This window comes from Papilio polytes, unplaced genomic scaffold (genome assembly GCF_000836215.1).
Source record: "Papilio polytes unplaced genomic scaffold, Ppol_1.0 DF823288.1, whole genome shotgun sequence".
Classification (NCBI taxonomy): Eukaryota; Metazoa; Arthropoda; class Insecta; order Lepidoptera; family Papilionidae; genus Papilio; species Papilio polytes.
Window position 1 is genome coordinate 2,393,133 of NW_013525916.1, and position 17,669 is coordinate 2,410,801.

The 17,669-nt window shown below is 33.2% G+C and overlaps 1 protein-coding gene across 1 annotated transcript in view; it reads right to left on the bottom strand.

Moving 5' to 3' along the window:
• Positions 1-242: 242 nt before the first annotated feature.
• The window catches only part of LOC106105003 (mucin-5AC-like), a 37,295-nt gene continuing 19,868 nt past the window's right edge, over positions 243-17,669 (bottom strand). Inside the window, exons 3-6 of the mRNA XM_013285201.1 lie at positions 9,208-9,297; positions 6,630-9,131; positions 5,152-6,545; positions 243-482 (exon numbers count right to left, since the gene is read on the bottom strand). Coding sequence (XP_013140655.1) covers positions 267-482; positions 5,152-6,545; positions 6,630-9,131; positions 9,208-9,235 — 4,140 coding nt within the window. The 5' untranslated portion in view covers positions 9,236-9,297 and the 3' untranslated portion in view covers positions 243-266. The remainder of the gene's footprint in view (positions 483-5,151; positions 6,546-6,629; positions 9,132-9,207; positions 9,298-17,669) is intronic.

The window sequence follows — 17,669 nt, forward strand, 5'->3', positions numbered from 1 at the left end:
AAAAAAAATAAAGTTGATATAACTATAAACTGACATCATTACTCGATTTATAACTATTTTATTCATCAACAATACATGAAATAACATTTTAATTGAAGAAAGTGACGCATGAAAAAAGTTTTTTTTTTATTATTATACTGTAATTATTTGTAAGAAAAGGCGGAATTTACCTCGTTGCCAGAAAAAAAATCATTTTTTCTGTTAATAAAACACCGCGAAATTCCGCGACTGTACCTTTTTCTAAGAAAAAGTCCTTTCAATCACGGTTATTCATTTGTTTGTGACTTCAACACCTCCATGAACACCAAGACTTTCCTTACCTCATCATCGTATGCAGGGTTACCATAGCTCCGCTTGCTGCACAGCCGGTGGTTACCCTTCCTGTGTCCGACACTCACACTGTCGAGACTGTATGCGTCTAAAGAGACTGGGGTGCAGCGCTGCGCGTACACACCACGTCTACCACGACGACGGACTACCAGCTGCAAGGAAAAATGTTATATGGTTCTGTAAGATTGACAAATCAACAAAGAAAATGTCGGTTGAAAATCTATAACATTAATGGCCATGTGACCAGCTATTCTTTAACTTTAGCGAGCCCTTTAGCAGTATATAGATGGCCCTTAGTAAGCATTTTATTAACATCACCATTTAGATGTCAAACAAATTTATAAATTAGTTTTATTTCGAAATCCTTCAACAAAGAGACATCTATCTAAAAATTAAGCGACAGGTTAAAAATGAGGTCTTGTAGTTTACTAAAACTACACTAAGTAAGACTTAACTAGGCATCATGTACTAACGGTTTCCGGTGGCGACACCTATATCGTAGTTATCAAAATCGCCTGAGGTCCGAATTAGTCGACGCATGCAGTTCAATTGTATTAGCAAGAAGTAGTAACAAAACACTGGCAGCTTATCTTTACCACGTATTCAAAGGTAGGATGCCATTCTATTTATGAAAAATAACCGTTAAACTAACACTGCCTTTAAACATACATATCCGGTATAAAAAAAACAACTCAATAAATTATCTTAATAAACGTTAGAATTTTCATCGCGACATCAGTACGAAATTAAAAATCCAGTAAAGCGTTTAGGATACTGAGGAGATATGAATTTTCGCATTTACAATATTATTTAGAATTAAGACAATGCAAAAATTCTATTATTTTCATTACATAATGCTCCACCGGAATGTAAAGTCTTCAAACTATGATAATGTCCAGTACATTATTCCAGTCCAGTAATAGTACCAGTGCTGGATTACAACTGAAAAAATGTAAGCGCACACATCAGCTGTAACAAAGCTTAATAGATCGCTAGATTTGATATTAATTAGGCATGTTTTAGAGTCCTTAAAGTACTTTAAAACTCACACTTTTTAGTTAAAAAAACTAAAGATCATTTAATCTTAAAGTCTGTCAACAGCTTAACATATTCTAAGGGCCTCCACAGACGTGGTGAGAAAATACAACGGCATTTCGACCGTTGCAATCTCCACTTGAAACATTAATTTACGACAAACTATAGTACGCTTGCCCATGGTAACATTGTGTCGAAACATTTGCTTTAAAGTGTAGAAGTTTCTGCTTTGTATTGTAAAATATCTAGGCTATTTAAACATATTTTTACCATAAAATGTATACTTCAAAAGTTTTCTAAAATTATGGAGTTTGTAAAAAAATATTAAAACCACCATTGGTTACTTGTTAATAGCTTATCGTGGCTGGCAAAAGTAGATGAATTTAAAATCAAAAAGATAATGCAATGCAATTTGGGAAATACGAACCAATCGATAAACTAAAAATTCTTTTATAAATTTATTAGTAAAATGTGTCGTCAACACTCGAAAAGTGGAAATCACTTGAGGTCCGTCATCGGCTGAGCTTTGTTTATAATTCGCGTTTTAAAAACATCCTCCAAGCGATACGGCGACATCTAGCGGGGCCGCACTGGGATAGTTGGATGCACTGTTCGGGTACGAAACGAAAGTTCCGAACACGGTTATATATATATTTTTTAATAGCACAAAAATTAGGTAAGCTTTGTATATTTTTTAAGAAAATTATGGTAACTGTCTAAATTTAGACTTGTCACTGTTTAAGTTAATATGGAAAAGAACACCAAGTTTATTTTTTAATAGAAAAATATGTAACTAGTGCATATACTTAGTTACATTCAAATTCTTATACTAGTCACTGAAAAATTGTCGGTAAAATATTCGTAACTTTCGTGGAGCTATACATTATAAATGCGCTTTTCCAGGCTGCGCCGACGCACGCACCCCAAGCTCTCACTCCTGCGCCACCAGTACTACGGAACGGACATCACTTCTCAACTATAATAATTAATTAATTTTTGTAGTATTTTTTTCAACTTAATGATTTTAATTTAATTTAAATAACATCCATTATTTTAATTGTGTTAAATACCTGAAGTTTGAAGATAATATCGGTAAGTTTTTTTTATTAACATATTTTTTTATTGTTTTTATATTTTATTTTATTCTTACTAGTGTCAATTGAAAGTTATAAACAAGATATTCTCTTGTTTTGTTGTGGTTTTTTTACTTTTTTACTAATTTTTTTACTAAATTGTGTGTGGTTTAAAATTTCTTATAACAAAATATCGGTATTTTCATTTTACTTTTGGTAAAGGTTCATGGTATAAAGGCATAATCTCAAATTCTGGGATTCCCATTGGAATTATTAATGTAACGGAGTTTTAATTGAACTCAATTGTTTGTAATTGCGATGATTTTTTGTAAAATAGAGTACAATTGGAGAATTTAATAAATTACGATATGAGGAGAGTGCCTACCGTTTTTTTTTTGATATTAGTTGATTTTTTATTAATCTATACTATTATAGTAAAGCGTAAGCACACACTTCTTTGTTGTCTAAAATCCCAACAATTAGAGCATATTTTTGGAAACACTTTTTTTTTAATAAAAAGCCCTACATTTATCTCACGCTTTAGGCTATATATTTTCATGCCATAAAACTTAGGGGTAAATATTTTGCATAAAAACCCTAAGGTGTGAAAGAGACCATAAGTTGCTGCCAACATCCAGGAAGCAAGGTCGTCATGTCATTTTGAAATTTGAAATTGATAATTTGACACATGTAAACAATAAAATAAAATTTTCATAATTTCATGCGGATGAATTCGCACGGGAACAACTAGTTTACTAATATTTCCTTTAACCATTTCAACTAAGCTCTAGGCTTATGCTAGGATATGGTTCACGACAATAGTCGAATGGCGGGATTCGAACCCTCGACCGCAAAATCGGTAGTCCGTACCACAAACCATTAGGCGCTTATTTTTAAATCTTTCGGTTTAAAACTTTTTTAACTATTCACGGGTTTAATTTCCGTAATAGTACAGTTTACTAATTATACTACTGAGTATTCTACCATATACTCGTACCTTTGTATCTTGTTACGAATCTTACTAATATTCTAAATGCGAAAGTTTAGATGGATGGATGTTTGTTGGAGTTTATAGCTTAAACTGCTGAACGGATCTCGATGTTTGGATGAATAGTTGTAAAGCATAATCTGAAGGAAAACATAGGCTACTCTCTTTTGTTTTTTTTGTAATTCCACGTACAGACAAATAGAGTACCTCCTTCTTTTGGGAAGTCGGTCAAAAATAAACGAAAAGTTCTGCAACCCGGCATTTTTGACATATTTTACAATTAAATATATCCTAACAATGGTTACAAATGGCGGTTGTTCCTGTAGCCTTATAACGTATACAGTTACAAACAAAAGTTTGCACCAATAACGAATGGTGTACCGGTCGTGTTCTTATAACAGCGATAACCGCGAGTGTCCTATGGCGGATTCGGGTTGCAAGTTGTGGAATTTTTATCACCATACTCGATGCAAACGATAAAAATGACACCGACTTGCAGTTGCTAAGTCGTGGATTGTAGGTTACTTGTCTTTAAATGGGTTAGCGAAGCTTTCAAGGGGATTTTTTATTGACAAACATTTAAGTTCGTTTGAGATTTAAGAGATTTAACCTAAAAATTATTTAGTATTCAACAATTTTTTTTAATTTCCAGACTTCAAGATATCTTTTATTGTGAAGTATGAAAAAGGTAATTATTGCTTTTTTCTTATGAAATTATTATTTTCCAATAACCGATAGTTAATTTAACTTTTTAAATACATGTCATCTGTATACAAAGTAAGTAATTTCTATTGTCAATTCCAGGCAATGTCATCTCAGAAGCGAAGTCTGCAACGTTCTCCAAAGTAGTGAACGTAATTTATCGTGAGTTATGTCTATAGATATTATGCTCATTACTTTGGATATGTTGTATGAACAATCACCAGTAGACCGCAAGTAGACCGCCAGTAGACCGAAGAAAGAACAGAGAAAATGAATTTTTTTGTAATTATCGTTTTATTCTGATGTTGTGTAACTTGTTATTACTGTTGGATTTTCTTGTGTTTGTGTTTTTTTTTATGTTTTTACTAGATTATTGGCAGTTCATCTTTCGTGACTTTACTACGATGTAAAACGTAGTATAGCACTTGAAAAACAGCAAGACTGCAGGTAAAATATTTTTATGATTCAATATTTACATTTACGATTTTGTAAGTAAATTATTTCATTTATGACGAATTTGTTAGTCAACTTTGTTAATTTCTCCTACTCGTCAATAGATGACACTATGGGTCTTTTAATTTAGATTTGAACGTTAATTACTTGGCAATAGATGGCATTGTGAGTCTTTTAATTTAGGATTACAATGTAAGTAACTCGACAATAGATGGCGCTGTGAGTCTTTTAATCTAAATGTAAATTACTCGACAATAGATGGCATTGCGAACCCCTTAATTTGGATTTTTTAATGTATGTAACTTGACAATAGATGGCGCTGTAAGTCTTTTAATTAAAGATTTGAATGTAAGCAACTCGGCAATAGATGGCACTGTGGGTCTTTAAATTTAGATTTGAATGTAAGTAACTGGACAATAGATGGCATTGTGAGTCTTTTGATTTAGGATTTCAATGTAAGTAACTCGGCAATAGATGGCACTGTGAGTCTTTTAATTTAGATTTAAATGTAAGCAATTTGACAATACATGGCGATGTAAGTCTTTTTAGGTTTTAATGTAGGTTACTTACCAATAGACCGACGAGCAGGATCAACGCGATGACACCGATGGTGGTGACAACTATTGCAATTGTGGCGCCAGAACTCGTCTCTTCATTTGTGTACACTCTCGAAGACGCTTCCGTTGTCATATCATCAGTGTAACTCGTCAAATCTTCCAATTCATTTATAGATTTTGTAGTCATTTCTGGAATGTCCGTAGTCGTATCCTCCTTATGATCGAATGGAATATTTTCATTAGGTTTGACTGTTGTTTCTGAGTACCCGGGTGTAGTTTGCTCAGTTGTCGATGGTACAACAGTTGTTTCAGGTTCTCTTTCTGTTGTTGTTGTTATTGTTGTTGTGGTTATAACAGTTGTGGTTGGAGATTTAGTTGTGTCTTGTATCACCTCGTTGCTGTCGCTGTTTTCTTCAGAACAACTTTCGTTCTTCGTTTGTGTCGGAGGTTCTGTTGTTGTTGCAATCTGGGGCATTTCTTCAGGTTCCTTTACTCGTATGATTGACGCTGCTGTTGTTAATGTCGTCTCTTCGCATTCTGTTGTTGAGTCAGTCGTTGGATTAGTTGTAGGATTAATGGTTGTAGTTGGATTAGTTGTTGTCGTTGGATAAGTTGTTGTTGGATTATTGGTTGTGATTTCTTCAGTTGTTGTTTGTTCAGTACCTTCATCTGATTGAATCGTTACGATATCATTAATCTTAGATGACAGTTCTAATTGTGGCATCGTATCTTCAATCGTTGTGGTTTCCTCGGTTACTTCGGTTGTAGTTGAAAACGTTGGTCTGTACGTAGTTATAGGAGTTGTCGGTTTGTTCGTTCTTGTGGGTATCATTTTATGCCAGGTTTTGTTTATAATTGGTACTTCAGTCTCTGTCTGTTCGGTAGGTACGTATGAAAATCTAATTGTCGTTATTTCATAATCAGTAGTCTGTACTTCAGACTGTTCAGTTGCTGTGTCGTTGTTTTCGTCGGTGGGCGTGGTGACGCCCGAAGGAAGTTTCGTTATCGATTCGAAACCAGTTGACTTTTTCACATCAACTGGTTGAATTTCGTCCTCGTTTTCGTCCGTTTCTGTCGTTTCATTTACCATTGCAGGGATCCAAGAAGGTCTTACTTCATTATTTTTTATCGTTTCGGTCGTCATTGTGATTGTCTGCATTTCTGTTGGAGTAAGTTCCGTAGTATTTTCTGGCTTCAAACTACTTTGTACAGATATATTGCTTTCTGCTGGTAATCGTTCGGATTTTGTTACTGGTTCCTTATCATCGTTTATGTTAATATTTACTATGGGTTTCCAAGGTAGTTTATTCTGGTCGATTTCAGTAATATTCTTCGAAACATCATTAATAAGAGCGACAATAGGTGTTGTAGATGTTGTTGTCGAGAATGTGGTTGTTTCTTTCTGGTCTGAAAGTAGTAATGTTCATAATTTAGAATATTTTACTTGTTAAGGATTAAAATTATTCATATAAAAACCTTAAGACTACTCACCTAGAAGTTCATTGACTTTTTGCAATTCATTTTCATCTATAGTTTTTTGAGTCGATTGACTTCCATTCAGTACTTTGATCGACATTGTTGGTGGAGTTCTTAAACTCGCCAGCGCCCATGCTGTCATCGTCGGCGGTATTTCCAGGTCATTTATACTCATCCCCCCTACTGAAGTTACCCCTTCAGAACTAGTTTGACTTGTATTATCAGTATCTTCTATGGACGTAGTTCCTACAGACTCGGTTAGACTTACAGAACTTCCTTCTCCAACATCAGTGTTACTCGATGGGTTTTCACCGCTATCTTTAGTACTACCATGCTTAATAGGTTCAGTTTGATCTAACGATTCAGTTGATGTTGTACTAGTATTCACTATCGTTCTGATCTGGCTTATCTCTTCTTTTTCTTCTGTACTATCACTTTCTAAAGTTGTGGTTCCACTCAGAGAATCGATAGAATCTGTTTCTTCAGTCTCATCTATTGTGCTTGTTTGATCAAGAGAACCACTTAAACTTTGAGTTACGGATTTTTCAGAACTAATTTTGTTGAATGCATTTGCATCTGTAGTAATTTTATTGATAGGTTGAGTTTGACTTGGAGAACTAATACTAGCTGTACTACTTTCGTCTATAGCACCAATTTCTTTTGAAGAATCTGTTAAGCTTATAGGGCTACTTGCGCCGTCTTTAGTGGTTTCACTAATATTGTTTGGATCTTCACTTGCAGTGTTATTTGCAGTAAATGGTACAGACGTTGTAAACTTCATAGAACCTCTTTTCGACAATGTAGGTATTGTGTTGTCAGTTATTATTTGAGAATGTACAAATTTCTCAACACCACTAACATCGCTTTGTAATACCGGGTCTATATCAGAAGGTAAAGTCGTCAAGATTGTTTTCTGCAGTGGCATTGGACGTGGTGAGGTAGAATATTTGTCTTTAATATTAAAATGCTCTGCATATATTGTGGTTGGATAAGACGGTTTATAAACTTTGCTAATGTTTCGTCGCGGTGCCATCCAAATGGGTTTAATTTTTGGTGTTGTATAGTAAAATTTACGAGTCACTGGCCTCCATCCTGAATTCATAGTCGGAATTGTTTGTGGTGTCACACTATTGGGAGATACTTTGTTTCCTGTTAAATTAAGGCGTTTCGAATAGTTACGATGTCTTGGACTGACTTTGACTGGTCTTTCGGTATTACTGACGTAGTTTTGAGATGAAATTGGAATGTTGGAATCTTGTATTGGTATTATAGTATTCAATGAGTTCGGAATGAAGTTTGGTAATACTATTGCTGGCATTGACGTTACTGTGACAGGCATAGAGGATGCTGTTACCATAGCAGGCTGTGCTGCTGCCAACGACTCGTCTTCTTCTTGCAAGGAAGTACTCATAGTGGTTTCTACAGGCAACGTATCGTTATCACAATCATAATCATCAGAATGGTTTATATTGTAAGTTTCTGTTGATAATACAGACATTTCGTAATAAATACTTGTACCATGAATGTCGGAAAGCTCTCTGTTAGCTGTCCCGGCCTGTTCATTGTCTAAGCGACGAATTTCTTTGGTATTTTTGATTATCATCATTGATTTATTGTTCGGCGATCCGTTACTTAATTTCTCAAACCCTATATTCTCTCTTATAATATCTTGAGGACTCGTATTATTCATTTCTGGAGCCTTAGTTTTTACAGAAGCTAGATTATTCATAATACTAGACGATATGTCCGCATACTTTTGATCGAAATAATCATTTTTAGGTGTAGTAAGATCAGCTTCGAAGTCGAAATAACTGTGCGAATTGTATGGGTCTCCGTGAGTGTTATCGTTTTCATTAGAATCGAACATGTCTTTTGAAAAATGTTTTAATATTTTATCAAAGTTACTGAAGTCATGTTTTGTTTCACTATACATTTTGTCTTTGTAATTATCTTCGTCGTTGTAACCTGGTAGATTGAAGCTGTCATGGAATTTGCTAGAAGTGTACCTATCAAACATGTTATCTTCATCAGCATCAGCTAATTGGGAATCGTTAATTTGCACATCATCGCTCTCTGTCATCTCCTCTGAATTTATATTAGAAGCAGTAGAACTTGACACGTCTGGTGAATTGTTAATTCTATATTTGACCATATCATTATCAATTTCTGGTTTCATTATTTCTGTTGATGAGAAATATTTTGTTGGTTCTGTCGATTTTATTCTTCGTAACGGACTTTCTGAAGTAGATTTTAAATGTGTTTGGAATTTAACCCTTCCTCTATCTTTATATTTTGCATTCTTTTCTGTATGTTCTTCAGATGTAGATTCTTTAGGATGTAACTCGTTTAGTGCTACGTCTGGTGTTTTGGGTTTATTCTTCGTCGTCCACGTGCTGTTTACTCGACTGTATTTTGTTGTTTTTTCATCTTTAAGGGTCGTTGAACTCGGCTCCTGAGAGAGAGGACCGCCATTCACTGATGTGCATATTAAAAGTAGATTTACGATTATTGCTGCACCTGGAAGGATAAGGATGTACATCTTAGATATGTGTAGGAAAGTGGCAATTATATGTATTTTAATATTCCTACATACCAATGCATATTCTTACTGGTGATTCCATTGTGTTCTTAGTAAAACTTTTTCATAAAAACTCCAATACTTTATTAATTAACATGGCTGCGCCTGAAACAAATAAATTATATCTTTTAAGATAACTGTTCATAGACAAGTTTTCTGATTAGACAGCAATATAGTCTAGTTTACTATAGTTTGCAAGTGATAATTAAGATGGCTTCTAAACAGTTACACTGGCATTGAAATATTAAATCTAACATCGATGTATTTTTAACGTAACTATCAGGTTGTTGCATTTTTATCGAGTTTCTATTACTGATACACGGATAAAAAATTATTGCTGTCTCAATTTTTACAAGGAGAATGTGAGAGACGACTGAATAAAAATACAGGTGCACAAATCTGCAATGAAGAGGTCAGCACGATAGTCAGTATAGAAGGTTTATTGCACGAATCTAGATAGTCTGGGAAAATCACAGATTATGTAATTGAGTGGAACAATATTGTAAGCGTGTCGGAGGGCATTTCTGCTAGTTGTGCTGTTTCCCACACTGCTCATATATAAAACTTCACGCTATATCCGTAGAGGGTAGATATAGATAATAAATGACCGTTAGATTTGAGCTTTACAGATTACTAGTTGTTGCTCGTGACTCGTGACTTCACGTGGAATTAAAAATTTAGTCTATGTTACTCACTAATAACGTAGCTTTTTAATGGTAAAATAATTTTTGAAATCGGCCCAGTAATTGAGTTGTTTCAATACATACAAAACTACAAATCATTCCTCTTTATTATATTAATATAGACTAGACTAGTATAAATTAACATTTCTGATTTATTTAATAAGAAAAGTATTTATTTAAATGGTCTCAGTCTTGAAAACTCATTATCTTATGTATTTCATTTCCAGGAAATGCAGTAAATTTTAGTTCACATTTGGATTCCCGAAAGAAAAATAGTAAGTAAATTAAGTATTGTCATTTATATGACATTATTATTAACATTAATCAAACACAGTTCATAAAATATATATATTGTACTTTTGTTGACATATCATTAGGTATACTCGTATTTTGACATAATTAGGTACAGTCAAGGCTATTCGCGGTGGTCCAGTTTTAATATAATCGCTTCATTGAGACAAACTCTACATCTCACAAATAACCGTAGGTTATAAATACATTTAAAAACTGTATCCTATATTGTTCCGCGTCATTTCAATATGTACAAAACGTTAAAATTACTGTAGCTTTTATTATGGTACACTGTCAAATTCCTTGATAGTACATGTTCTTACAAGCGCCAAATGCGTCTCGAGTGTCGCCATCTAGCACGCCAAGCGTCACTTAGTACTTTTGTTATGAACAACCAGTGACCCAAATATATGTAATCAACGCGGCTTCGGATCCTAATAAGTTTGGATTGACCTTTGGTCTTTGTTATTAATGTAATGTGGTATTTTCTTTGCAAGTTATAGGAAGTGGTAATTTTGTTTAGTTGCTTTAGTAGAAAACTTCTTATTTTAGATATGAAAAAAGTAATTTGGTAGAGAACTTTTAGATTTGTCTTTTTGGTGGAATGCTGAATTTGCTCGTTAATTAAAGTAAAGACTATTCGAAGATTTTAAAGCTAAAATCTAAAATAACTAGTTGACAAAACTTATTTCGAAATTTTGCATTTCATGCAAAAGTCTGAAAGAACACTTGGCATACTAATTATAGATTTTACTTAATTTTGTTTTTTAATTCCACGCGGATGGAGTCGCATGATAAAGCTAGTTAAAAAGTAAAGATCGACAATCATTCCAAGTTATTAAGAGATTGCTGGAGACCAAATACATAATGTATGTGAATGCGCCATGACCTTAGTACACAAGTAGAGCAGAATTAGTCACAGTATGCTCATTGACCTACTTTGAGATGTTAACTCGCATATGGCTTTGTTAAATTAACAGCTAACGGTAAATCTCTACAAAGCATACATTAAAAAAGAACCTTCCAATAAGATGTTATCAAAGCTTAGAACTTCCAATATTCAATATTATTTCAAGACTTAGATTATTTTGTAAAAAAAAAGTTTTAAAAAGTATGTAATTTTATCAATTACTTTTATTTCACATTTACATCTCTCGTTACGTTGTTGTTTTTTTTATTCCATGCGGGTGGGGTCGCGGGCGAAAAGTAAATTCATATACTTCATAGGTACAATAAAGTTATAAAAAGTAATTTAAAAGTCATAACAAGTATTCGTGTCTCATCGCCATTTCGTGAAACATTTTAATAGCACCGTATCAAATCTGAACGATATAAAATCAAAGTTCACGCTACATTACACTTTATTATCGACTAAAATGTACGCTTTTCAAACATAACGAGCAATGGAAAGTAAGCTATTGACATTTCAGTTGGGATTGCTGCATCGTGGATCGTCGGTGAAGATCGTGATAGAATGCGCTTGCGCACAGATTAATGCATAAATAGAGAGGTGCATTCATCTCTAATAATAAAAGTTGCTTTGCTTCATGTTAATGAAATGTATACCACTGTACATACTTTGTAATAAATAACTATTGGTCTTCCTAGAAAATAAATCAATAAATGCTACAAACACATATTTATTACTGATGTTTTTGACGACTGCAGAAATTAAAATAATTTTTATTTTTATCATTAGCTGTTGCTCACGACTTCGTCCGAGTCAAACTAAAAAATAATAAAAAAAACAGCCTGTTACTCACTGTTAAACTACCATACTAATGGTGAAAGAATTTTTATAATCAGGCCAGTAGTTTTTACGTGAATCAAATACATACAAAAATCCAATACAAATCTTTCTTCTTTATAAAATTAGTATTATAAATAGGTTAAAAACATAAATATGAAATTAGAACCTTGAATTTTCGTGACGTTATACACTCGTAGTACGCACAGATTATATAAATCATTTCTTATTTGGCTAATCACATAATATGTAATAGGACAACGGTTACGATTGTCCCATCACTAGTGTCAATATTACTACACGAACCGCGCGGACCGCATGCTAACGACCTATGCAGCCGTTCACATCACTACGTACAGTCCGATAGAAAAGTTAAAACTTTTTATATTAAATTTTTTGTAGTCACTACTTCTGATATCAACTTTTGCCTATTTTATACTATTTTACTGTTAGGAAAAGTCAAATTAATGTTGGTGATATCACGTAGACGCTTGTTAATATATAAAAACAAACAATTGTCGTCGGACGTCTTTTTCACAGTATTCAAGTTAGAAACAAAATTATGTGTATCCTATAGTTGCAATTGTTGTCGAATATTGTAAAATTTATTTTTATTTGTTAAGCACTTTTGTGCATGATTATTCAAAGTTGTAACTCAAATCACGAAGTCCGGCGGTGTACACACGCCCTACGACGCGGACCTCGCCGCGTGATGAAACAAGTCAAGGTTTTAGAAAATTCAGTCACCTTTTTATCTAAGAAACTCTTTTGGTAAACGTTTAATTTACAAACTGTTGCGACAATAGACCGCCATTGTTAGTATTTCAAACTGTTTAAAAAAAGAGACAGTAGATGGCAGCGAGGTCGTTATTTTTAATTGTTATGGAATACCATCACTGCGTTTCCAATACAAGCGAAAGTATTGCCTTTGGATTTAAAAATCTTTATTAAAATGATAATATTAAATTCTTGATGTAAAAGCAACATTTGATAAACCAAATTTTTAATGGAGAGTAATTAGGTTCCGTTCAGATCTGGTTTTTATCTACATCAATATTCTAAAGAGGAAAAATGTTTTTTTGGATTACTGTATGTATTGAAATAACTCAAAAACTACTGGACAGATTTCAAAAATTCTTTTACCATTAAAAAACTAGGTTATCAATGAGTAACATAGGCTACTAGTTTAATTGTTTTTTTAATCACGCAGGCGGAGTCGCGAGCAATAGCTAGTCGCAAATCACATTGATCTTTTCTTAAGAGCAAGCGTAAAAGACTTGTATAGCAAAATTAAACCTTGTATCAATTGTATAAAGCTCAATTTTATTTGCGTTAATAATCTGCTCTACTCTCCGGTGTATGTGAACAGAACACACGCTGCAGAATCACCTCCAGTAACTATTGTAAAAATATTGTTGTTTCTATTTTTCCAAGGACAATGAGAGGGACGACAGAATGTTTTTGTACAAATGTTTCAGCAGTGAAAACTCAATAGATTCTTGACATTTTTGTTTCAAGCCGCACCCAGCATTAATGATATTGAATACCTTGGTAATATCATTTGTACATTTCTATTACTGAATACCAACATAAATAACAAACTGGTTTATTTTACCTTCGAGTCGCAATCATATTATTAAAGCAAGTTAATAAAAAGAAGGAAATTGATATATTTAAATATAATCTGATGCAATTTCATTTGATTCATTTTGAAATGTACTTTACTTACAGACAATCTTTTTAATTACATTTTACATTTAGTTTACGAGTTTTTAATGCAAAGAATTCTGCATGAATCCAATATAAAAGTACACGAAAGTCTTCAAAGAAATCGATTTTTTCTAATATCGATTTCAAATATTGTCGATGTCCTAATGTAAACAGTTCTGCGCAACAATTCATCTTCGTAACATCAGCAAGCGATATTAACGCAACTTTACCATTTCGCGGCTAGATGACCTGACGAAAGGCTAGAATAATCGCTTAACTGACCGATGACTGTTGCGAAATCGATGTTTGTCTACGTTAGATTCTCTAAGACACATTTATGCGTCTTCTAGTCCCAATTACAGCGCAGTTGGGCGACCGCCTAGGGCGCAGTACAGTCTTGGGTAGTACACATACGATGTACTAAAAAGTAATGTTACTCGGCACTGTACTAAAAGTAACGTTACCGAACGGCTTTTGTTAATTGGACATTTAGTACTTTTAGAACAGTACTACACAATATCAGTGTTCACCTCTTCGTTGTTCGATTTGATTGTATATTTGCCAGATTAAAGCATCCACCTTCGGTAATGAGAATCAAAAGTGGATAAAATCATATATAACTTAAATTTATTTTCGCTTAAATTTTGATGTGAAGTAATCTATAACCATCGTTATATTCTATTCATGTTATTGTGTTCTCACAAATCTGAAGTACCAAAGGTACAAAAAGTGTGTACTAGTACGTTTTCCCAATAGTACAGTGCGCACTTGCAGATGTCCGATTAAGCCCAAGACTACTGTAAATAAAGGGACGCCATGTGTCTGCGAATTACACAGTATCTCAAACTTTTTAGACCCTCTCACAGGGTGTATCGTTGTTCTCTTGCCCAGGACACTAAAGTCGCGCATACATTTGACTAGACTATCGCACTATTTTATTAGTCTCGCTTTTATTTCGTTAAGCTTATATGGAGGTACGTACACTACTCGATTTTTAGTTGTACAACTAAATCAATCGCACAACAGTTGTGCGATGGTATAGTTAGTCTAATAAATATGTTTTAAGAAACTCAATACTTATGATTATGGACTTCGAAACGTGAGTTTGTAGGTTCAAAGCTTGTATAAATATTGTAAAGTATCTATTTAAAATTTTAAACCGTACTTTCCAGTTTATTGAAAGATTGAAGTTAATGTTTTTATACATGTTTTGGGTAGTGGAAACTCAAGGTAATGATGCCTCTAGGCACGCTCTGTTGCCTTCAAATTACATTTTCACTTTTATTTAAATCGTTAACTCCACGAGGGAAAGTGGCCGACGAATTCAAATAACTTTTTATTATTATAAAGAGCTAATTATCAAAAATATACTTAGTTGTAATTATAATTGAGAAGTAGAAAGCAACTTATATGTTACAAGTTGTATAATTTACCTATTGCAAGTGATTTTATGGTATTGTAACATTTAGAGGGCGCACATCTTTAAATAAACAATCGCATAACTTTCCGCGATTGTCGATTGTTTCAGCCAAAACCGTTTTTTGCACAACTAAAAATCGAGTAGTGTGCGCACCTCCATATAAACTCATAGGAATCAAAGCAAAACTAGTGCGAAAGATTAGTTTCAAGTGTGCGCACGTTCTAAAATCAACTTTTTTAATCAGATTGTTTCATTATACTAATATTATAAACGCGAAAGTTTAAATGGATGTTTGTTAGAGTTTGTAGCCTAAACGGCTGAACGGATTTCGATGAAATTTGGCATAAACGTAGATGATAGTTTGGAAGAACATATAGGCTACTCAGTTTTTTTTTTAATTTCACGCGAACGGAGTCGCTGGCGAAAGCTAGTTAAAAATAATTCTTAGCAAAATTCGAGTTACTTTTTTATATACAATCGTATATTAAATTTAACGGGTACTTTTTCTCTTTGTAAATAATCTATTTATACTTTGACGTATAAATGGGCGTATTCGCTTCATGTTACATTATCTGGCGTGTTGTTCATTCTAACATTGTAGTCATTAAAACATATCATTATGTGACGTAATACATTTATTGTTAAAGAGGATATTTATCTTTTTAATTCTTTTTACACAAAAATTACAATATACAATACAAGATTTGCGAAAGTGCAATCTTATTGCTATTAACAATCTCTCACAGGCAACCAAATTTTATTTTTAATCTACGACCAATGACGTCATTGTACCTCAGAAATGCTTTTAATGTTTGTCTTTATATTGTCTTGAAATTAAACCCAGAACTCTTTACATTATTACTTTACTTACCACAAACTAAGAAAAACAACATTATAGTCTCAATTTTAAATTACTTTAACGAATTTCCATTAGATACTATACTAATATGCATTCAAAATAAAACCATATTTTTATTCAATATATTTAGATCCAACATATTTTTTTATTTATATGAATCTATACCATTAAGAACAAGACCGTTAGCAAAAACAATGGTAGCCACTTACTTCATTCACTCAATGCTTTGTAAAACTATCAAGATTTTCAGATAAAAGGCAATAAAACACAAATAATGGATTACTAAATAACGCATTTGTAATCATATAATCTACATACAAATCTACTAAAATATACCAATCAAAAATCTAACCAATCATACTAATATTATAAATAAATACGAATTTTTAGAAGGATGGATGGAAGGATAGATGTTTGTAAGAGTTTGTATATAAACGGCTGAACGGATTGCGATGAAATTTGGAATAAATTCCACGCGGACGGAGTCGCGCGCTAGTATTAACTAAAACTAATTCAGATTCACATCCATATTTTAAGTACATATTTAGTAACGTAAATCCACACTTAGTGTGGTTTTAGTGACCTTAAAATAAGAACTAACTTTCGAAGCTAAACATATTTCACGAAACCTCAGATTTCATCACCAGCTCACTATACGTCCCTACCGAGGGGCTCGGAGCCTACCCTAATATGGGGTGACTGGGCCATAGTCAACCACGCTGGCCCACTGCGGATTGGTTGACTTCACATATATCTTTGAATTTCTTCGCCGATATGTGCAGGTTGCATCACGATGTTTTCCTTCGCCGTAAGAACGTCGGGTAAATTATGTACATATGAAAATTCGAAAAATCGAAAATCTCATTGGTACATGGCGGGATTCGAACCCAAGACTTGTAGATTACAAGTCAAGTGTTCAAACCTCAGATTTACGTAACATAAAAACATCTACATTCCAAAGTAATAAAGAAAGAGTAAGAATTATTATTATAAAAGTTTAATGATAGGTGTAATAAAATCTAACAGCCGCTATAACATATGTAGAAATAATTGGCCATCTCTCCAAACTGAAATAATATTCTCAAATAGTTTTCTATCAAATCCATTCGAAGCTTTCTCGTAATAAAATATATTAGCATCGATATTGAATGAACACTAATATAAAAAAAGTAAAAGTGTTTAATTTGTAACGATATAAACTATACAATAATTAATTACCATTTTTATATAGTTGAGAAGAAATTTTGTAAAAAGTGGTACAAAATCTCATGCAAACTAAGGCTAACTAGGTAAGACTAACTATGAACCGAAAAACTATGTACCTACTTTGACTCCAAAAATCAATCAAAAAAATGGAACCCATCTGCGAGTGGTAGTGCTCGGATAAAAACATTATTATCAAAATCAGTCCACTAGCGGCGGATTTACACCATAACACACATAAAAAAACAAAACCGACTTCCAAACAAAATACACGAAAAACAAAACAAAATACACCAAAAACAAAATATTCTCAAAAAAACAGTACACTGAAAAGTAACGAAATAATTCCTTGAAAATAGTAAACCTACCTTATTGTAACTGTTATGTCTATATTGTACAATTATTTTCACTTTGATGTCGGTGTCAGCCAAGGTATGCAGTGATATTTCTACGTAAGCGTTTCTACATTTTTTCCATAACAATTGACAATTGAAAGTATTGTAACAATTAAGTAATGAATCTACATTGACTGACACCGACTTCAAAGTAAAAATAATTGTACAA